The sequence below is a fragment of the Aquarana catesbeiana genome, linkage group LG02 (assembly GCF_042186555.1).
Source record: "Aquarana catesbeiana isolate 2022-GZ linkage group LG02, ASM4218655v1, whole genome shotgun sequence".
Classification (NCBI taxonomy): Eukaryota; Metazoa; Chordata; class Amphibia; order Anura; family Ranidae; genus Aquarana; species Aquarana catesbeiana.
Window position 1 is genome coordinate 81,237,163 of NC_133325.1, and position 23,310 is coordinate 81,260,472.

Genomic DNA, 23,310 nt, shown 5'->3' on the forward strand with positions numbered 1-23,310 from the left:
ATCCCCCCATATCACAGATCTCCCCATCACAGATCCCCCCCATATCACAGATCTCCATATCACAGATCCCCCCCATATTACAGATCCCCCATCACAGATCCCCCCATATCACAGACTCCCCCATATCACAGATCCCCCATCACAGATCCCCCCCATATCACAGACTCCCCCATCACATATCCCCCCATATCACAGATCCCCCCATATCACAGATCCCCCCATATCACAGATCCCCCATCAGAGATCCCCCATATCATAGACTCCCCCTATCACAGACTCCCCCATAACAGACTCCCCATATCACAGACTCCCCCATATCACAGACTCCCCCATATCACAGACTCCCCCATATCACAGACTCCCCCATATCACAGACTCCCCCATAACAGACTCCCCCATAACAGACTCCCCCATAACAGACTCCCCCATAACAGACTCCCCCATCACAGATCCCCCATCACAGATCCCCCCCATCACAGATCCCCCATCACAGATCCCCCATAACAGACTCCCCCATAACAGACTCCCCCATCACAGATCCCCCATAACAGACTCCGCCATCACAGATCACCCCATAACAGATCCCCCCATATCACAGATCTCCCCATCACAGATCCCCCATAACAGACTCCCCATCACAGATCCCCCCATATCACAGATCTCCCCATCACAGATCACCCCATCACAGACTCCCCATCACAGATCCCCCCATATTACCGATCTCCCCATCACAGACTCCCCAATATCACAGATCCCCCCATAACACAGATCTCCCCATATCACAGATCTCCCCCATAACAGACTCCCCATATCACAGACTCCCCATCACAGATCCCCCATCACAGACTCCCCATATCACAGATCTCCCCATATCACAGATCTCCCCATATCACAGATCTCCCCCATAACAGACTCCCCATATCCCAGATCCCCCATCACAGACTCCCCATATCACAGATCTCCCCATATCACAGATCTCCCCCTATCACAGACTCCCCCATATCACAGATCTCCCATATCACAGACTCCCCCATAACAGACTCCCCATATCACAGATCCCCCCATATCACAGATCTCCCCATCACAGATCTCCCCATCACAGATCCCCCCCATATCACAGATCTCCATATCACAGATCTCCATATCACAGATCCCCCCCCATCACAGATCCCCCCATATCACAGACTCCCCCCATATCACAGATCCCTCATCACAGACTCCCCATATCACAGATCTCCCCATATCACAGATCTCCCCCTATCACAGACTCCCCCATATCACAGATCTCCCATATCACAGACTCCCCCATAACAGACTCCCCATATCACAGATCCCCCCATATCACAGATCTCCCCATCACAGATCCCCCCATATCACAGATCTCCCCATCACAGATCTCCATATCACAGATCCCCCCATATTACAGATCCCCCATCACAGATCCCCCCATATCACAGATCCCCCATCACAGATCCCCCCCATATCACAGACTCCCCCATATCACAGACTCCCCCATCACATATCCCCCCATATCACAGATCCCCCCATATCACAGATCCCCCCATATCACAGATCCCCCCCATATCACAGATCCCCCATCAGAGATCCCCTATATCATAGACTCCCCCATAACAGACTCCCCATATCACAGACTCCCCCATAACAGACTCCCCCATCACAGACTCCCCCCATCACAGACTCCCCCTATCACAGACTCCCCATATCACAGACTCCCCATATCACAGACTCCCCCATCACAGATCCCCCATCACAGATCCCCCATCACAGACTCCGCCATCACAGATCACCCCATAACAGACTCCCCATCACAGATCCCCCCATATCACAGATCTCCCCATCACAGATCCCCCCATATCACAGATCTCCCCATCACAGATCACCCCATCACAGACTCCCCATCACAGATCCCCCATAACAGACTCCCCAATATCACAGATCCCCCCATATCACAGATCTCCCCATATCACAGATCTCCCCCATAACAGACTCCCCATATCACAGACTCCCCCATCACAGATCCCCCATAACAGACTCCCCATATCACAGATCTCCCCATATCTCCCCATATCACAGATCTCCCCATATCACAAACTCCCCCATAACAGACTCCCCCTATCACAGACTCCCCCATAACAGACTCCCCATATCACAGATCCCCCCATATCACAGATCTCCCCATCACAGATCCCCCCATAACAGACTCCCCATCACAGATCCCCCCCCATATCACAGATCTCCCCATCACAGATCCCCATATCACAGATCCCCCCCATATCACAGATCCCCCCCATCACAGATCCCCCCATATCACAGACTCCCCCATCACAGATCCCCCCCATATCACAGACTCCCCCATATCGCAGATCTCCCCATCACAGATCCCCATATCACAGACTCCCCCATATCGCAGATCCCCCTCACATATCCCCCCATATCACAGATCCCCCATCACAGACTCCCCATATCACAGATCCCCCCATATCACAGATCCCCCCATACCACAGATCCCCTATATCACAGATCCCCCCATATCACAGATCCCCCATCACAGACTCCCTCATATCACATATCCCCCATCACATATGCCCCATCACAGATCCCCCCCCATATCACAGATCCCCCCCATATCACAGATCCCCCCATATCACATATCCCCCCCATATCACAGATCCCCCCATATCACACCCCCCCATATCACAGATCCCCCCTATATCACAGATCCCCCCTATATCACATATCCCCCCATATCACAGATCCCCCATCACAGATCCCCCATATCACAGACTCCCCCATATCACAGACTCCCCTCATCAATATTACACTGCCGCCCCTTGTATAATGTCACAGCACTCCCACTCAGCACTTACCTGTATCACGCAGGATGCGAGGCATGGTAGGTCCAGATGGAGGGCGAGACTTTGGAAGTGAGGGGCAGGTGATTGGTTCTTGGGACCGCCCCGATGCCTAGTAACCAATCACCTGCTTCTTAGCACAGAAGGTCCTTTGTCCGGGCCTGTCATGTTTCCCGTCCTGTGTGATGGAGGTAGCAGAGGGCAGGGGGCAGTCCGCGGGCCGGATAAAAAACGCTGGAGGGCCGGATTCGGCCCGCGGGCCATAGTTTGAAGACCCCTGCTATAGAGGGATATTCTTTGTTCATATTTCATGTCTGAGGTTTACAACCATTTTAGGTTTTTAGATCCATACCATATCCCTATCCTATGTTGCTGGGGTATAAATATGGGATCTGCCATTTCTTGCTTGGTTCTCAAGGTTCACATTATCTCATCTTTGCTTCACTATTAGTTACTCACTGACCTGGAAACGTGTATATAAGTAAGGTTAAAGCACCCATTTTGCATGCTTTCCTGGGTCAGTGTATTTGTTAGTAAAGCAAAGGTGAGGATGAGCGGTTAAATATATGCCCATACAGCTGACGGGACCCCTTTAAATGGGTTATGAAAAGGAGGGGTTTTGGGACTTTGAATAAGGTGGGTAGGTGGGGCCAAATGATCAGTTACCGTTGTAAAAAATCATTTTATTGGTAAAAAAATAGATAACATGATAACAAATGTTGGATAACAGTCACATAATGTATACACAATAATAGATACATTGTGAACAAGGTAACAACCCATATATGATGCAGGGCAAATGATCCTTAATAGATGATAAAATTATGATAAAATTATAAAATGAACATAATCACAGAACTGATATAATAAACCTGAATACAACAAGGCCCAAATATTGTACTCAACAACAAGCGCTTAGGAAAATAAATTGCAGGCAGAATCAATATAAATGACCCAAAATTAATGGAAATTGCAGCTGCCTAAAATGATACCTCTAAAGTTAGAAATAACACTGCTAAAATATAAATAAAAATAAAAGCCTAAACGGGCTAATGGCAGCGCTAATAAAATGATTGATCATACACAAAGCAATCCAAAAATTATATAACATGTAACTTGTAATTGATATAGTCCACGTACACTTTATGTTGCTAACGTGGATGATTCTGAATGAGTCTTTTAAACATCCTATGAAGTATGGTCATCAAGGATAGCTGCATTCATTCTATGCTGTATTTCACATCACACGTGCTCAGAAATAAGAGGGGGGGGGGGTGTGCAAGAAAGCCCCCTCTTGTAGAAACTCTTACCAGATCCAAACTTGATTTTGGCATGTAATCATAGACCATGGGAATCACCGTGAATGTTCTACCTCAATGGACGATCAGCTTACAAATGGTTCAGTGTTTCAAACCAAAAATAGAAAAGAGGGGTAAACATAGTGTAATCCCGTTTCTAAAATTTTATTAGATGATAAAAAAAGGGAATACCCCCCTTCAGGGTGTACACTTACAAGATTAAAAAATTAGACAAGCGGTGTTCAAAGTATACATCAGGCTAACAGCGTCTCCTGCTGCTTACGATAAGAGCTTTCGGACTCTCCTAGGATAACCTGGTGTGTATACGTCGTGTAGCTCCACACTGATGCGTTTCGTCACTCATGACATCATCAGAGGATGTCATGAGTGACGAAACACGACAGGGTGGAGCTACACGACGTACACACACCAGGTTATCCTAAGCAGCAGGAGACGCTGTTAGCCTGATGTATACTGTGAACACCGCTTGTCTAATTTTTTAATCTTTTAAGTGTACACCCTGAAGAGGGGTATTCCCTTTTTTTATCATCTAATAAAATTTTAGAAACGGGATTACGCTATGTTTGCCCCTCTTTTCTATTTTTGGTTTGAAACACTGAACCATTTGTAAGCTGATCGTCCATTGAGGGAGAACATTCACTGTGATTCCCATGGTCAATGATTACATGCCAAAATCAAGTTTGGATCTGGTAAGAGTTTCTACAAGAGGGGGCTTTCTTGCACACCCCCCCCTCTTATTTCTGAGCACGTGTGATGTGAAATACAGCATAGAATGAATGCAGCTATCCTTGATGACCATACTTCAGTGTGCATTGTTAAAGGGGAGGATATATATATATGGAGGAAGAGAGAGAATCACTCGTCCCCAATGGATACTCACATGCCAGTGGAGTGTAAACCACATGGGGTCAGTAGCTGCAGGCCGCCAAATAAATTGGGGGATCAGGCGGGTATATCCTCCGTGCATCTGCGTCACGCCTCCACACCATGCACCTGGCATCCGCTGGATTATCCAGCGCTGGCGTTGTGTTTTCTATCTGGTCAAACACGTGGATGGTGGCGTCTCCAGCTGTTGTGGGCGGTAGCTGCCGCTGCGCTGGATTGGGCTTCCTTCCTGTTTGTGTTTGCACCATGTAACGCTGGCTGGAGCCCTGGGGGGGTTGCTTGGCGCATATAAGGTCCCACTTCCGTGCTAGCCTGTCTCCTGGCAGAACGTTTTCGCTAGAGGGCAATATACTTAGCCATTACATATTACTCCATAAGGTGAGGGGTTTCTCATTCAATCCATGGTTCATGCTTTTTGATCTTTTCACGTTTTCACTTTACACCCTACTGTTACCTGTTTTTTTTTTCTTTCACTATGGATTTGGCCTCTTTCTCTTTTTTTCTTTTTCTTCTTTTTTTTTCTTTTCTTTTTCTTGACTTTGGACATTCCACAACACTGGCACTTATGTTAATATTTGTGATTTTGGGTTCTAGTAACTCTTTAGTTATACTTCATATACATTTATATTACATTTTAATTAATCTTAGAATCCATATCACTACACATAACCAATGTGGACTATAGCCGCCACACTTAATGGGGATCTCTTTATGCGCCTGGCCTTCCCTCGTTTGGCTCTTCCCTCAGCTCCCGGACTTGACTTATTTGGCAGTCTGCAGCTACTAACCCCATGTGGTTTACACTCCATTGGCATGCATGTATTCATTGGGGACGAGTGATTCTTTCTCTTCCCCCATAGGTATATCCCCTTTAACAATGCACACTGTACTCCATTGATCGATCTATATATATTATTTTTTGTAGATTTTGGTGCAAACTACCCTTGAAGAGTGTTCAATACATGAAACGCGTTGGTCTTACGACATGCACCAAAAAAAAATTTCTCTAATAAGGTCTTTTATACCAGTATGGTTTTATCCAGCAGTTCTGTGATTATGTGAATTTTAGAATGATTTTATAATCTATTAAGGATCATAGCCCTGCATCATATATGGGTTATTACCTTGTTCACAATGTATCTATTATTGCGTACACGTTATGTGCCTGTTATCCGACATTTGTTTTTTTATCATGTTATCTATTTTTTTTTACCAATAAAATGATTTTTTTACAACAGTGACTGATCCATTGGCCCCACCTCATTCAAAGTCCCAAAACCCTTCCTTTTCATGCATTTAACAGGGATGGAGACCCACATCTCATTTAAAGTCCCAAACCCTCTTCTTTAACTTTAAATGGGTTATAAACCTTAAATACCTTCTACGTTATTTATTTTGCTGCTAAACATTTTATTTTTCCTATTTTCCACACAGGAGTGAATAGTGTTGATTTTGATGCTGACTTCAAGCACATAGTTACCATGAAATCTCTGGAGGGTGAGGTTGTTCCATTACAAAACAAGGTCCTGGTCACTACAGATGTTGAGGTGAGATCTAAAAATATAGATAACCCCAAAGAACATTAATGATATAACTTAGTGTATCAGACCTGGTGGAAGGAAAATGACTGTGTTGCCCCAAGCTAAAAGCCAGATCCCATGTGTCTTTTTTCCAAATGATACTATGAAAGCTTTAAAGAGAAGTTCCACCCATTTCTGTGTTTATTAAAAGTCAACAGCTACAAAAAGTCTACTAACTTTTAATAAACAGACAGTCACCTGTCCCACAGTCCAGCGATGCGGCCCCCCGAAGCCTCGCTTCTCCCTCTCTCCTTCCCGTGGCGCCGGCATTGTAAGTGTGGGCACCCGGCTGTAACAGCTTGTAACTTCACAGCCGGGTGCGCACTGCGCATGTGCGAGTCGCGCTGCGCGTCCTGAATGGCCGGGTAATTTTCTGGGACCTGTGAGGTGTCCCAGAAGATTACAGGGAGGGAGGGGGAGAGTAGAACTTCCGGTCGTGGTGCTAAGGCACTCCCAGCGGAAGTGGGAGCAGGTACCTGTCAAAACTTGCTACCCGCCCAAATGTGGCATATCGGGAGTCAGGAGTCCTTAAAGCGGAAGTTCCGCTTTTGGGTGGAACTCCGCTTTAAGTAAACCCTGTAAAAAGAGGCAACATTAATGAAACAAACAATCTGTTTATAGAGACCTGCACATAGTTTTTAATATTTTCTCAAGAGCCCTGAAACTTGAGCTCTGCCTGTCCATCTACTGTGCCCAATTGTTGGTCACTGAGGCTGCCCATCACATCTGCTTTAGAACTCCCCATCTATTTGCTGAAATTTTGTCAAATATGATTTACTTACTTAAACTACCACCTTTCACTGGGCTAAACTAGCCACAGACATGAGAGTGCAGTCACCTGGTCATCCAGCTTTGGCTGGACTGGGTAATAATTGTGTGTCTATCGAAAAGTTGATCAAACATTGCGATTGCCATTCCCCCCTCCCTACCTAATGACAGCACTGCTCCTTCCTCCTTGCCGTACAGTAAAAATTTGTACTTGGCCTTACATTCATGCATACTTGGCCTGAAGTGGTTGTAAAGCCTTAAGTTTTTTCACCTTAATGCATTGTATGCATTGAGGTGAAAAACCTTCTGTGCTGCAGAATCCCCCATACCCCCCCCCCCCCTTCGCCGCCCCTTGCTCTTACCTGAGCTCGATCCGATCCAGCGATGTGCACGAGTGCAGCAGCTCTCGCCGTTGTCTCCCTACTCTCTGGGCCCATTGGCTCTTGCTGTCAATCAAATGTTTTGCCAAGCAAGCGGGGGTTGGGCCAAGTCGCCTGCTCTGTGTCAATAGATGCAGACAGTGGCTTGGGAGCGAGCCCAAACGGGGGTGCCTTCATGAAAAATGGCTTTCCATGGGGGCACTTGCCAAAGAGGAGGAGCTTGGAGCGCCGGTGGAGGACCCCAGAAAAAGAGGATTGGGGCTGCTCTGTGCAAAACCATTGCACAGAGCAGGTAAGTATGACATGTTTGTTATTTTAATAAAAAAAAAAAAAGTAGGTTTAATGTTGTTTTAACCTTCATGTATTTGTGCGCTGGCAGACTTCGATGCCTTAAGGCAGTTAGATCATACACAGTAGTATACATTTGATCACCCTCTATCTATGGACACCCTAAAGCTGGGTACACGCTATAAGAAAATCGTAAAGAACATTCCATATTTGGAACGATCGTTCGATTTTCTTATAGTGTAAACACTACTTTCAATAGCTGATTCTTTCTGTTCAGACGAAAATTTTCGGAGGAACAAACAAGAAAATGTTTCTTGTTCGTGAACAGAGTTAATGATTTTCATTTCATATATTGTTTTTGTACAAGAAAAATCGAACAAGAAACACCACGCATGATCTGAAACAAATTACGATCCGGAAGAACATGCAACAAAAATAAACTTTTGTAAATATGAAACAATAATCGTATGCATAATAATAAAGGGCTATTCAAAAGACATTTTAGTGATTGAAAAGGAGTATAAAGCTCAGATAAATAAAATCATTATGGTTCTTATTTGTATATTAAACATGTTTAGTAAAAGTTTATGGTATATATTCAATTCTGAGTATATCTACTGGTACGAAAGATCTGTCGACCATAAAGAACGATCGAACAATCCACAACACTCCAAACGTATGGTGCAGAAAGATGTGGCTACAAGGGTCACATGTACATTACATCACTTCCTAATCTACGCTACAACGTACCTACGTAAAGGCAAATAATGCCTTTTGTTGTTCGAGAATGTTCTTACCATTAGTACCATTCTCAAATTCAGCTTTAGTCCACCCATGAGCACTGAGTTGTGTTATCTTGCTTTAGATTATGAAAAAATGGAGACTCCAGTCTCTCTTGTGATGATTGAGGCAAGTGGTCCTGGTTATTCAAGTGTGCATATTTGTCTGTCATAGATGAAAAGAAGTCAGTGCTGATATCCAGCTGACCACACAGCCATTTTCCTGCAGGTTCCAGAAGGCAGCCCCCGTAGTACTTGGTAAGCTGACTGCAGTGCTTGTGTCTTATAGGTCTGGCTTAGTAGTTTGGCCTCCCAGATGAAGTCCACCTTACAGACATTACTGGTGGAATGCGTAGCATCTGGCAAGAAGTCTCAGGGTACCATAGACCCTCTTTGCTTTCCTTCTCAGGTAAGTGTCCTTGGAGTTTTCATTGTTTTCCTGATTTAGGCCCCTTTCACACTGGGGCGGTTTGCAGGCGTTATTGCGCTAAAAATACCGCCTGCAAACCGCCCCAAAACAGCCTCTGCTGTTTGTTCAGTGTGAAAGCCCGAGGGCTTTCACACTGAAGCGGTGCGCTGGCAGGAGAAGAAAAAATCTCCTGTCAGCCGAATCTTTGGAGCGGTGAAGGAGCGGTGTATTCACCGCTCCTAAACCGCTCCTGCCCATTGAAATCAATGGAACAGCGCGGCTATACCGTGGCAATACCGCGTGGATTTAACCCTTTTGCGGCCGCCAGCGGGGGGTTAAAACCGCACCGCTAGCGGCCGAATACCGCGGTAAAACAGCGCTAAAAATAGCGCTGTTTTACCGCCAACGCCCCCTACCGCCCCAGTGTGAAAGGGGCCTTATTGTTTTGTGATTTTAATGAAGACCTTTTTGACTTGTAAAAACATTTTTTTTTAATTTTAATGTTTTGTTTTGGCACATGTAAACTTAACCACTTCAAAACTGGGCCAATTCTGACATTCAACCACTTTTACCATGCAGGGAATTGCCAGCTCTAAAAAAAACGATATCTGGATCATGGCTACAACTACCATGACCGACGTATTAGCATCACTTCCCAAGGACATAAATATATACGTCAGTTGGGAAGTGGTTAAAGCTAAACTCTGGGCACAAAAACTTTAATTTACATAAATTTTTTAATAGACACAAAGAATATAAATCGACTTTGTATGCATCATATCCCTTTGCAAACCCAGCTATTACCTTGTAAAGTAGTGGTTAAATCATCACTGTGCTGTAAGTAGTCTGTGCAGAGAGCTGTGGGAGGGACTCAGTAGGTTCCATTCACTGTGGGCTGCCTGCAGAAAACTACAGAAGAGGATGGCAGATACAAAACCAGTCACCCTGTACAAGGAGAGAGAGCAGCAGTGACCGGTCCAGATACAGGAAGCTGCTGCACAGAGGCATGTTTCATGCTGGATTACCCACTTGCTAACTACGCACTTTAGTTTTACTGCTGCAGTGCGGGCCTGCTGCGCACAGTCGTGTATATATACGTTATTTCGCATTTACGGGTAGGGGGAGCACGCACACTCCCGCCCACCAGGCTGTGCTGTCACTGGCTCCAGCACTTGCTGATCACCAGTTCCTGGGCAATTATCTATGCCTGTGAACCGCCGATTAGCTGAGTGTGTGACAGGAGAGAGCTTTGTGTATGTAAACCAGGGAATAAAAACCGGCACATCCCTTAGTAAAAGCACCACACAGTAAACACTTTACACATAGGCACACATTTAACCCTTTAACTGCCCCAGATGTTAACCCCTTCCCAGCCAATGTCATTCGTACAGTTTCAGTGTATATTATTAGCACTGATCACTGTATTAGGCTTCATGTACACTAGAAGCTCCTAAACTAGGAGCTGCTGCGGTTAGGTGAGATTTAACTTCCCTTAACCTCTCCCTCCTGAACTCGGAAGAATCTCGTCATTTACCCGGCTGCGGTAAATGACGACCAAGTTTACATGAAGCCTTATGCCACGTACACACGATCGCACATTCCGACAACAAAATCCATGTTTTTTTTTCGACGGATGTTGGCTCAAACTTGTCTTGCATACACACGGTCACACAAATCTTGTCGGAAATTCCGAACGTCAAGAACGCGGTGACGTACAACACGTACGACGAGCCGAGAAAAATGAAGTTCAATAGCCAGTGCGGCTCTTCTGCTTGATTCCGGGCATGCATGGAACTTTGTGCGTCGGAATTGTGTACACACGATCGGAATTTACGACAACGGATTTTGTTGTCGAAAAATTTGAGATCCAAATCTCAAATTTTGTTTGTCGGAAATTCTGACGGAAAATGTCCAATGGAGCCTACACACGGTCGGAATTTCCGACAACAAGCTCCCATCGAACATTTTCCGTCGGAAACTCCGACAGTGTGTATGCGGCATAAGAGTCACTGGTAATATCAGTGTCAATTAGCAAGTTCCCACAAAGTGTCAGTTAGTGTCAGATTGTCCGCCGTACTATCACAATCCCGCTATAAGTTGCTGATCACCGCCATTACTAGTATAATAAATAAATAATTAAAAATTTTAGTATATATCTCATAGTTTGTAGACTGCATAACTTTCATGCAAACCAATCAATATACACTTGATTTTTATTTTTTTTACCAAAGATGTAGCGGAATACATTCTGGCCTAAATGCATGAAGAAATGTGATTTTTTTTTTTTTAATTTTATTTTATTGTACATGTTTTATAACAGAAAGTAAAAAATATTGTTTTTTTTTTTCTTTCGAAATGTATGTTCTTTTTTCATTTACAGCGCAAAAATAAAAAACCCAGTGGTGATCAAATACCACAACATGAAAGCTCTATTTGTGGGAAAAAAAATGATATAAATTTAGTTTTGTGTAGAGTATTTCATGACTGTGCAATTACTGGTTAAAGTAGCGCAGTCCAAATAGCAAAAAAATGGCCTGGTCATGAAGGGGGTAAAATCTTCAGGAGCTGAAGTGGTTACTATACATATCTGGAAAAAATACACAAAGCACACCAAGATTCAAGTAAAAAAACAGAACTGTTGTATTTAGATGATATTTTCTTATCCCTGCTCCTTGCTGCAAAGGCCAGTTACAGGTGAGGGCACTGACCATTTGTTTGTACTGTTGAAATATTGGTGAGGGGACGCACCGGACACCTTTGCTGCCGTAGTGCTATGTGTTGGGTGTCCAGTGTGCCCCTGGGCCTTTAAGGAGGGGTGTGCTCCCTCCAGGCTCACCTGCCCTTTGCCTATCCATTATAATGCATGTGCTTCCACTGTGGAGGCTCTCAATATTTAGAGTTAGGACTTCAAAAAACACCGGGGTGCCTTGACGGGGCTCTGTAGCTTACACATATATTTGCAAATGTGTGCAGACTAAACCCCTGTTTTTAAAGCATACTGTTAGACAGGATAATTTGGTTGGTTCCAGGCTGGTCGGTAAGCTGAGCTGGGAATTTCTCTGGGTTTTTTAGGCTCCATGTATACTGGCTTAAAAAACGTTGCTTCTGCAGGAGTTTTGTGTTCTGCCTATATAAGCAGCTCAATGTTATCCTATGTGTCCATACACATTAGGACGTTAAGAGGCATATTTTGAGTTTAACGTTTAGAGGCAGAAAAAAAACCCTTCTGGTTCACATTTCTGATTGGAGCTTGAAGGCAGAAAAAACTTAAAACTCTCCCAAACTCGTCTATACTTTGTATAAAAAATGCTCTATATGAGCATTTTTTTACTCCTGAGAGAACAGACGTTTTTTTAAGCCCAGTGTGCATGTAGCCTAATGCCTCGTACACACGATTGGACTTTCCGACAACAAAACCGTGGAATTTTGTTTGAAGGGTGTTGGCTCAAACTTGTCTTGCATTCACACAGTCACACAAATGTTGGCCAACAATTACGAACGTAGTGACGTACTAGACTGTACTATGTGGTTTTTCAGCTCTTTAGCGCCACCCTTTGGTCTCCTTCTGCTAATTTTGTGTTAGTAGAAATTTGGTGAGTGTTGATTCGCACTTTTCTTTTTGTGTTTTTCATTTCGTGCTTTTCAGTTCATTTCTGAAAGGCCGTTCGTCAACCAGACATGTTGCGGAATCGGAGGCGATAACGTGTTATTTATTATCGGCCTTGGAGTTATTGCTTTGACGTTATTTTTTTGGTTGAATAATAATTTGATTTGGTAAATTTTCTATCTTTTTGGATGCATAGAATGCACTTTTTGGTTAAATTCTATTGGCAAATAGCATTTCCATTTTTTTTTTTTTTTTTAATGCACAAATAAAAAAAAAAAAAAATAATAATAATATTATTCTTGATATCACTAGAAAATAAAAGCCTTTGAAAATTTGTTTGCAATAACTCCATCAGTATCACCAGCAAAGCAGCTTCATTATTATTCCACTAAAGAAGAAGAGAATTGTGCGCTGCATTTGGAGATTTCTTATTTTGCCACGTCACGAATGTTAATTCTCCATTACAAACGCTAGTTTACAAGACCGACCGCTTCTGCTTCCGAGCATGCGTGTTTGTACTTTGGACTTTTGTCCGACGGACTTGTGTACACACAATCGGAATGTCCGACAACACACATTTGTTGGTGGAAAATTTGAAAACAATGCTAGCCAACATTTGTTGGCGGAAAATCCGACAACAATTGTCCAATGGAGCATACACACGGTCGGATTTTCCTCCAACAAGCTCACATCCAACATTTCCCATCGGAAAATCCAGTCGTGTGTACGAGGCATTAGAGTAAAGATTAGCATCAAAGATCACAACCAGTGTGTTTTAGGGGCGATTATAAAAATGTGAAAATGTTTACTATTGTTTCTGGGTGCTACTACAAGTACAGACAACACATAACATATACATATGTGGTATTACTGTGATCGTTCGTCAGGAGTAGGAGAAATTGTTTGGGGTTGTTATTGTATTGTTTGTTTTTTTGTATTATAGCAATTATACATTTTTTGTGTGTACTATGGCTGCACCATGGATGTGTGACTAGCATGTTTCACTTTAGAGGATAATAAGTCTACTTTGACTGAGCCTATTAAATATTAACAATATTTTCTTCTCTTAGATCCTTTGTCTAGCAGAGCACATTCAGTTCACAGAAAATGTTGAGAATGCCATACGGTCCCATAATCTCCATGAGGTGGAATTGGAGCTTACTGCTAAGCTGGAACACTACACCAGTATTGATGACACTTCAGGTTCAGGTACAAGAAGAGTTAGGGCTTGTGTAGATGATCCATTAAGAGAACATTCAAGCTCCCTATGCATTACACTGACTTGTCAAACACTGTGCAAAGCTTCTGAATAGGACATGCGTTGGGCTAAGATACTACTTCTCATAGGAAAGATTGATTACTGTATTTTTCACGCCATAAGATGCACCTGACCATAAGACACACTTAGGTTTTAGAGGAGAAAAACAAGAAAAAAAAATATTGTGAACCAAATGCTGCTGATTTGGAGCACAGGAGAGGATGCCCGCATCCCCAATTATTATACTATAGTTTGTAACTTAAACAACCAATCAAAGCTGATGCCTAAAAATAGGCATTTATCAAGTGTGCCAGATAACTTCCAGGCAGCAAACAAATCGCTCTGTCAACAAATTCAGTCTATATACAATTCATAGGAAATACCACCATCTTATAACAAATTCACCATGCAGGCTGTGAGCACAGCACTGCAGGTGCAGTCCGATAAAGAAAGACCTGAGAATGACTAGATTACCTGTCGCCATGTACACACATCACATGGTCACTTGAGCAAATGACACGCTGGAGATGCCGACCTCTTGTATCCCCTGCTCGATTTGTGTCTGACGTCACCGATCGAGCAGGGATGAAAAATCATCACTGCGCGTGCGCCAGAGTTCATGAACCCCAGCCTGCCTACAGGACACAGAAGGCATGGTGGGGAAAGGAGAGGGGAGGTGCCTGGTATTGTAACACGGCGGAGGCTGGTCAGTATTCACTTCTTAAGACGCACAGACATTTTCCCTCATTTTTTGTGGGGAAAAAAGTGTGTCTTATGGAGCGAAAAATACGGTGGATAACATATAGTGTCCACACCTTTGTTTTTTCTACATACCTATTAACAAGTAAGGGACAATTTGTTGAATTTTAAGGGGCTATCAAGGTGGCTTCTTACTCATGCTACAGAAGTACACATTCTTTGGCAGGTAAAACCGCTTCAGCTCAAGTTTAAATTTAAACACTTAAGGACCACCCTATAACAGATATACTGCTACATGCCAGCCTTCCTGTGCAGAACACAGATATATATGTGATTCTGAACTTCCGCTCACGCGTGTTCCCGGCGGGCCTCTTCTGCTGTAAATACTCACAGCAGAAGCCGATCTGCGGGATGTCTGCCGGCACTGCCGATTGTTGGGCAGAGGCTCAGAACGGAGCTCTGCCTATGTAAACAAGGCAAAGATTCTTTCTGGTGGGGGGAAGTAATTAATTTTCTTTCCCTGCAAGGCTGGGAATAAAATCGATCATCGTACCACATAGTACACAAAAACACTGGCTAGACATACAGTTAACCCTTTGATCACTTTAGATATTTAATCCCTTCCCAGCCAGTGTCATTAGTACAGTGACAGTGTATATTTTTACCACTGATCATTGTATTAGTGTATTCCCACAAAGTGTCAGTTAGTGTCCAATTACTCACCGCAACATCGCAGTCCCGCTAAAAGTCATTGATTGATTATTGGATGGATTTTATAGCAGTACGTAAGAAATATATACATTTTTTTAAATTGTTGGTCATTCTTCAAAAAATAAAACATGCAGTGGTGATCAAATACCACCAAAAGAAAGCTCTCTGTGTGGGAAAAATGACTTCAATTTTATTTGGTTAAAGCGTCGTACGACCGTGCAGTTGTCAGTTAAAGTAACGCAGTGCCTTATTGCAAAAAATGGCCTGGTCATGAAGGGGGTAAATCTTCCCGAGATCAGGTGGTTAAAAGGGAACTAAACCCTCCTATCCTTTACAGCCAATGAAGCTATGATCTTGGCCTCCATTTGATCTGTAGTGCTGCCGAATTGATCAGCTATGACAAAAATTATTTGATGGCTTGTAAGTTCGGTTGATAGCTAACTGTAAACCTGCCCATAGTCTGATTGAAATTCAGTGTGTTCAGCTGGAACGGGACACATTTTGATCTATATAAGGCCACTTCTGCTGGTACCATTCTGCTTCTTTGTAATTCTATCCTTGTTTGACGTTTAGATTTTTCTGAGACATTAAATTTTGTCTGTGTCTTCATAGAGAACAAATCTAATCTCCATGTGATTTGTCTGGCACCTGGAGATGAAGTGAGCAGAAGTCTCTCTCATGAGAACATACAGAGCAGGCCAATGCCAATAGTAGCTTTAAACCTTCACTATACTGGAAAATGTGGTTTTATTGCTACCTTTTTCCCTCTGAGGGGAAAATTCCCCAACCTCCCTGTTTTGTCTGACACCCAAAAAATAGACCGAAACTGGGAAGAATTTTTAATAAAGGGGGACACAAACATCAATAAAAAAAAATGTAGACTAGATAACATTTTTTTATATATTTATTGTTATAGATGTTCATAGCAATAGCAATGCTTTTCAGAGATGCTAATTCTTCTACATTGTATCTAATGCTAAAAAAAGAACGTTTTCGCTGCAGTTAAACTTTAAACATGCATTTTTTAGCTTCTGTATTGCTTAAAATGGCTGCTGATTTCTGTATGAGTTTATCCTCCCCTGACCCCAATAAAATCCAGTTCAGTAAATACAGAAATGCTGCCAGTTCTATTGCTGTTGGTATTCTTCTAAAGGGAAGAGATTTATGTTCTTCAACTTGATCTCCTCTTGAAAATAAATTTCCTCATCTATCCTTCTTGTGTATATTGTAGATGATGCAGGCATACTTGAATTAAAGCTGAAGGCTCTTATCCTGGATATCATCCATAACATCGATGTGGTAAAGCAGCTGATCCAAGCCCAGGTATACAGCACTGAAGACTGGGCATGGAAGAAACAGCTGCGATTCTATATGTCACCTGCCAAGAAGTGTTATGTGCAGATGGTCGATGCTGAGATTGAGTACACCTATGAGTACCAGGTATTAAATTTTTTTTAATTTTTTTATTTAGAGGATTTCAGCAGATAACAAGGAAAATATTGACTCCATAGACGTGTCTAACATATGTTCCAAGTCATTGTAGGGTACATTTCCAAAAAAAATCCACAGAAGGGTACAGCATTACATACAACCAAACCTAGTGAGAGGATTTGGTTGACGTTGTATAGTAAGGCCTCTGCAAATCTGATATTGGCCACGGAGTAGGAACCTATGCCCAGAAAACCTCGGAGCACAGTATACAAAAATGTAGAAAATTCAAATATGTTCATGTCTGCCTGAATATGTGCACATCCAAGAAATTTTTTAATTTAATACAGAAGGAAGATAGAAAGAAAGAGAAGGAAAGTGAGAAAGAGAAAAAAAAAAAAGGGGTTGGGGGGTCGGTATGGTAGAGGGGAAAAAGGTCAACACTGGGGGAGCCCGAGAGATATAAATCAGTCTCATGACCCAGTAAAGAGCTGGCATAAAGAAACTGTGTGGATAACACATATTGCAGGTATTCATCAGAGAAGCGAAGGAGATTCCAATAGAACCACCTGGTCTTATGTTTCCCAGTCTTGTCTCGAAGGGCCGAGATTAGGTCCTCCAGTTGTTCAATATTGTTCACTCTTGCGAGCCATTGTGCGACTGTCGGGGCAGATTGTTGTTTCCACATGCTAGGGATACAAGCTTGTGCTACGTTTAACAGGTGCTTAAGTAAAGATTTGTGGTACCGCTTATTTGATAGTGGAATGAGATTAAGCAATATCTCAGCAGGGTCATCCTTCGCAAGAAATTGCGAAGTTTAGGGCATTCCCAAAAAATCTGTAAGAGTGCACTCAGACGAACCACATCTCCAGCAGCGATCACTTTGCTGAGATAACAACTTGGATCTCTGTCCCATTTAACCAAGAAGGAGGGGTTAGACTGAGCGTGAAGTTCCAAAACATATTTGTAAGAGGTATATTCTTTTCTCCTATTACCTTTTACTAACATCTGATGGGCCCGATTTTGGGTTTGATTTACAAAGAAAACCTATAGGGAAGACAGGCGCGTGCTCCCTTACAACCAGTCCAATACCAACTCTCACTTGCTGCTCTACACCACCACTTACCCACCCATTTACTTCTCTTTTGCTTCAGGCTTTACAGTATAATTATATTAGGGAGTTATCTAAAGGGTCAAAATATGTTCTTTCGTTTTTAAATCGGTTAACTTACCAGTATTTTGGTATGAGCACTTTGGGAAAACTATGGGGATGATTTACTAAACAATTTTTGAATGTTCCCACAAAAAAAATGGTGAATGTTCACTTCAATTATCTAATCATGTGCAGTATGTAATCAGGGATTTTTATTTATTTTTTCCTCAAAAGACTGGAAAATTCAAGTAAATTTTTACACAATCTGAACATTCTTAAATACTTTAGAAAATATGCCACGATGCATGCATAGAGAATTCTGGTCAGTTCTGAATGCAAGTTGAACATGCTAACCACTGAGTTACCATGAAAAAAACGATCCAGGCTGGATTCTGTGGGAACAAGTCATTTTCTTTGTGCCATTTTATAAAATACATCAGACCATACAATTTGGAGCTCGCTGTAGAGAAGAAAAGTTGTGGTATATGCAGATTTTAAAGAGATTCTGTCACAATGCCTATGCAGAGCAAAGTGCAGTGCCTTTGCAAGCCCTCTATAAGAATGGCCCTCCCTTCCCTGTAATTTATGTGGCAAGCATTTTTTTTCTGTTTGCATTTACAAAGGCATTTTGTTTTTCTTCCAGGGCAATGCACCCAAGCTGGTATACACTCCTCTAACAGATAAATGCTATCTTACACTGACTCAGGCCATTAGGATGGGGCTAGGAGGAAACCCATACGGCCCTGCAGGAACTGGGAAAACAGAATCTGTGAAAGCCTTGGGTGGTCTACTGGGACGGCAAGTTTTGGTTTTCAACTGTGATGAGGTAAAATGTCATTTATGCCTAATAAAAAATGTTGGAAAATCTTATCAAAAATATTGCTTGTTTTGAAATAAGTTGCCAAATATAACATAATCGAAAATGCCAGAGCTTGAATCAGACTGATTGATGAATAAGAGATTTCAAAAAGGTTGGATCCTTCTTAAAGTGGAACTGAATTGTATCTGAGCACCACAAACTGAAAACACTATGTAAAGTGGCTGTAAAGGGTGAGTATTTTTTACCTTAATGCATTCTCTGCATTAAAGTGGAACTTTAGTAGGAAAATTAAGTCCTGCTAGATCACTTCAGGTTGGCCACTTTTGCAGGTACAGCTATGTTAAACGTTAAAATAAAGTGCCTATACTGTTTAAAATCCAATAATAGACTGTCTCACCCTGCTCTGTACATGCTTAGTCACTCTCTATTTCTAGGCACTGTGCCAAATTTGTAGATACAGATCTGCTGACAGCCTAAAGATTTACTGCTGTTTAGGGGCTCTAGGCTTCAGCAAAATGGCAGCCTCTGGCAAGAAAAAACTGAAACAATGCTGAAGGCAATTTACAGCACACACTAATTTTGGTAGCATAATTATTAATGTGGGATGTATGTTTCCTGCTATTTTTAGCAAGTTGTTATGGGTAAAGTTTCACTTTAGGGTAAAACATCTTCTATTGTTAGCTGACCCCCCACAAATACTTGCCTGAGCCCAGTCTCGATCCAGCACTGTGCCCGAGAGCAGTGGCGCTGCTCTTTCTCCCTCCTCACTGGACTCATTGAGAGCAGGAGGAACCATTGGCTCCTGCTGCTGCCAATAAATTCTAATGACAAAGGCTTCCTGTGGTGGCACATAAAGAGGAGGATGAGCCCAGAGCGCCAGCAGAGGACCCTTGAATAGGAGGATCGAAGCTGCTCTGTGCAAAACCATTAAACCGAGCATGTAAGTATGACATAAATATAGTATACCTTCCTATCTATGTACTAATGCTAGCAACATAAAGATTAGAAATAGTTAATGTTGATTGAGAGCATTTAGTTACACTTAAGGGCTTATGTAGATGTTGGTGTTAAAATCCCGCATTTCACACATTTAAAACTCACACCAAATGCAGCTCAGTAGATTGAATGACTGTTCTAAGGCTTTGTTTACCCTGCTTTGCAAATTTGCATTCTGGATAGAGTAGGTAAGTATTACAAGCCCATTCAAGTTTCTTTGCTTTCTTTGTCCCCTCTGCGTATATTCACCCTCTCTATTTATTCTGGTGATCATTGTCACTGGGACAAAAAAGTGTTGGGAAATTTTCTAATAGGCACCTCTATTCAAGTGACAACTGTCTAAAGCCAGGTACACACGGGCCGAATGTCGGGAGACATTTACCAGTTCAAAAAAAGCCCGACATTTGGCCCGCGTGTATGTTGGTCTGTCTGTCAGAAGCTGGCCATTTGGCCCGTGTGTATGTCGGAGGAGCATGCTGGAAGACCATTAGTCGACCGACTCCCGATCAGCGCTCTCAGCCAATGTTGGAAAGTGCTGATCATAGTGTTCTGGTGTGTGTGTGGGGGGAGGGGGGGGGGGGGGGGGGTCCCCGGTCCCCGGTCCCCGGTCCCCGGTCCCCTGTCCCCTGTCCCCTGTCTGAACACAATAGCTCAGTGTGGGAGATTGCTGTACTTTGCATAGTGAATACAGCGGCTCTGGCTGTAGCTGACGTTTTTTTTTTGTTCAACCTGCTGGGTTGAACGCAAAAAAACAAATGGTGTGTACCAGATCAACGCACTGTTGTGAATTGACCTTAAGATTAAAACTCCCCTGTTTAAAATTCCCCGATGGTACAAGACTACAAGAAATGAACTGTTAGTGGGTTTAACCTATCATTACTCTTTCTTAAACAAAAAAAAGGTTTTGGCTATACATACACTGTAACTGACTTATTTTTCAGCACTGGTATAATTATGAGCCTGGTTGTGCCCCAGCCTGGGTTTCTTTGCTCCTTTGGTAAAATATGCTACATTGTGTGATCTTTGAAGGACCTCTTTGCTTCTGTAACTTGGGCGAGGTGTATGCGTCCTTCTCTACTATGCATTAAGAAGTACAGCTGCAGGAACCTGGTGATATTTTATACAGTATGTGCTACGCCACGGAAAGTAATTTTAAATAGCTTGAGTATCTGAGCCAGTCATGCTTGTGTATAGTTTTTGTGATATCATTATAAAAGGAAGGGCCATAATATGTTCCTTTCTGCATGTTTCTCCCAGGGTATTGATGTAAAATCCATGGGAAGGATCTTTGTAGGATTAGTGAAGTGTGGAGCTTGGGGTTGCTTTGATGAATTCAACAGGCTTGAGGAAGCTGTGCTTTCTGCTGTCTCCATGCAAATTCAGACCATTCAAGATGCTCTTAAGAATCAAAAATCTTTCTGTGAACTTCTAGGAAAAGAGGTAACGTTTAGTTATCATTGGATATCTTTATTCACTAGCAGATGATTAGATGCGTGTTTGACCATTTTTGTTTTCTGTTTAGGTGGAGCTAGATTCCAATTCTGGTATTTTTATAACTATGAACCCTGCTGGCAAGGGTTACGGTGGGCGCCAAAAGTTACCAGATAACCTAAAACAGTTATTCCGGCCTGTCGCCATGTCTCGACCTGACAATGAGCTTATTGCCGAAGTCATCCTCTACTCAGAAGGGTTCAAGGAGGCCAAAGCACTTGGCAGGAAGCTAGTGGCCATCTTCAACCTAGCTAGGTAATTATCCTTCAAACCTATTTATTAATAGCAACAGCTGAAGAACTACCCCTGAAATCCAATTTAAAGCTCATTTTAAGTTGAATTCCAGGTATAGCAATTTTTACATACTTACATTTGACCAGGTTAGACCAATGTAAGTATGTATGTGCCATACCTGTGGATCCCTGTGTAAGTTAGAAATCACTGTAGTATGCACCGCTTCTACAGTGATCTCCACTTGCTTTTGGGTCTAATACCAAGCAATTACCCTGCTGCATTGTGAAAACAGGAGGTTGTTTGCGTGGCATGGGTACCATTCAGGGAACACTTGGAATCCTCTCAGTGACAGCAAAGTGTTCTCTGATTGCACAAGGTGGAGAGGCGAGCTGGTGACATCTCACCCTATTAGGTTAGGATATGTAAACTGTTAAATGTGTAGCACTACTCCGAAGGAGACGCTTGGTAATTTGGGTTCTGTGTTCTGTGCCTCAACTCCAAGAACGATCTCGGCTCCAGATTTGGTTGAATGAAAGTAACTGCAAGTGCTTATAGAAACATGAGCATAGATACCTTTTACCTTGGTTGTGGGCTAAGACCAGTAATTAGACACAAGACTGTTTAGTGGTAAATAAACTCGGTGTATTTGTATAGATTAGGATAAATGATGGTATGGGCATAAATGAACACGCAGGGGATAGATTCAGACACAGTCCACTATACAAGGTAATCTCTATAGCAAAGTGACTTTAAATAGAGTTCTGTACCACTAGATTGGGATCAATGCATAAATCAACAAAAAACAATGGGTAAAAACATTAACTGTGCAATGGATAGGGGTACTGTTATTAGCTTAGGATGCACCCAAATAGAATGACTAAGTCCCGTGTAGTGTCCCCTGGGGGGAACCTCTAAACTAATCATCTAGCAAAAGGTCTTTGGTGGGTGTAAATGGGCAGTCTTTTTTCCCAAATCTACAGATGGCTAATGTTGGGGGCTGATTGTACCATTGGTGCACATGAGAACATTCACAACAAGGCCTACAGGAAGTAATAGGGCTATTAGCTGTGCAGTCAGTTCCTAAGGGCTCAGTCTCTCTAGTGGCAACAGGTCATGGCGACCCAGCAGCAACGGTCCCTTTGGTCAGATGTCCACTCACTTCTGGATTGCCTGGGGAAACTCCTGTAATCCTGGCTTTGGCTCAGTCCCTCAGCACACAGGTCCCAATGGATCTCCCTGCATGTGAGCACAGAGCGCTGCAGCAGGTCCTTACACTCTCTTGCCCCACACTGTTCTGCTCTGCTAGGAGTTTGCGATGTGCAGAGTGTAGAGATCAGGAATGCGCTATGTACAAGGTGCGGAAATCAGAAGTGTGCTGTGTAAAGAGTGCATGGTTCAGGAGTGTGCTACATACAGAGTGTAAGGTTTAGGAGTGCACGGTTTACAGAATGCAAAGTTTAGGTGTGTGCAGTGTACAGAGTGAAGGGTTTAAGAGTGCACGGTGTACAGAGTGCAGAGATCAGGAGTGCCCTGTTTACAGAATGCAGCATTTAGGTTTGCGCAGTGTACAGAGTGAAGGATTTAGGGGTGTACAGAGTGCAGAGATCAGGAGATCAGGAGTGCACAGTTTAC

General features: G+C 42.9%; 1 protein-coding gene across 3 annotated transcripts in view; it reads left to right on the top strand.

The window, feature by feature from the left end:
- The window catches only part of DYNC2H1 (dynein cytoplasmic 2 heavy chain 1), a 669,732-nt gene that overhangs the window by 140,617 nt on the left and 505,805 nt on the right, over nucleotides 1–23,310 (top strand). For all 3 annotated transcript variants that reach the window (XM_073613106.1, XM_073613107.1, XM_073613108.1), the window contains exons 29-35: nucleotides 6,512–6,624; nucleotides 9,162–9,281; nucleotides 13,959–14,097; nucleotides 16,788–16,996; nucleotides 18,781–18,963; nucleotides 21,211–21,393; nucleotides 21,476–21,699. In XM_073613106.1, the coding sequence (XP_073469207.1) occupies nucleotides 6,512–6,624; nucleotides 9,162–9,281; nucleotides 13,959–14,097; nucleotides 16,788–16,996; nucleotides 18,781–18,963; nucleotides 21,211–21,393; nucleotides 21,476–21,699 (1,171 nt within the window). The remainder of the gene's footprint in view (nucleotides 1–6,511; nucleotides 6,625–9,161; nucleotides 9,282–13,958; nucleotides 14,098–16,787; nucleotides 16,997–18,780; nucleotides 18,964–21,210; nucleotides 21,394–21,475; nucleotides 21,700–23,310) is intronic.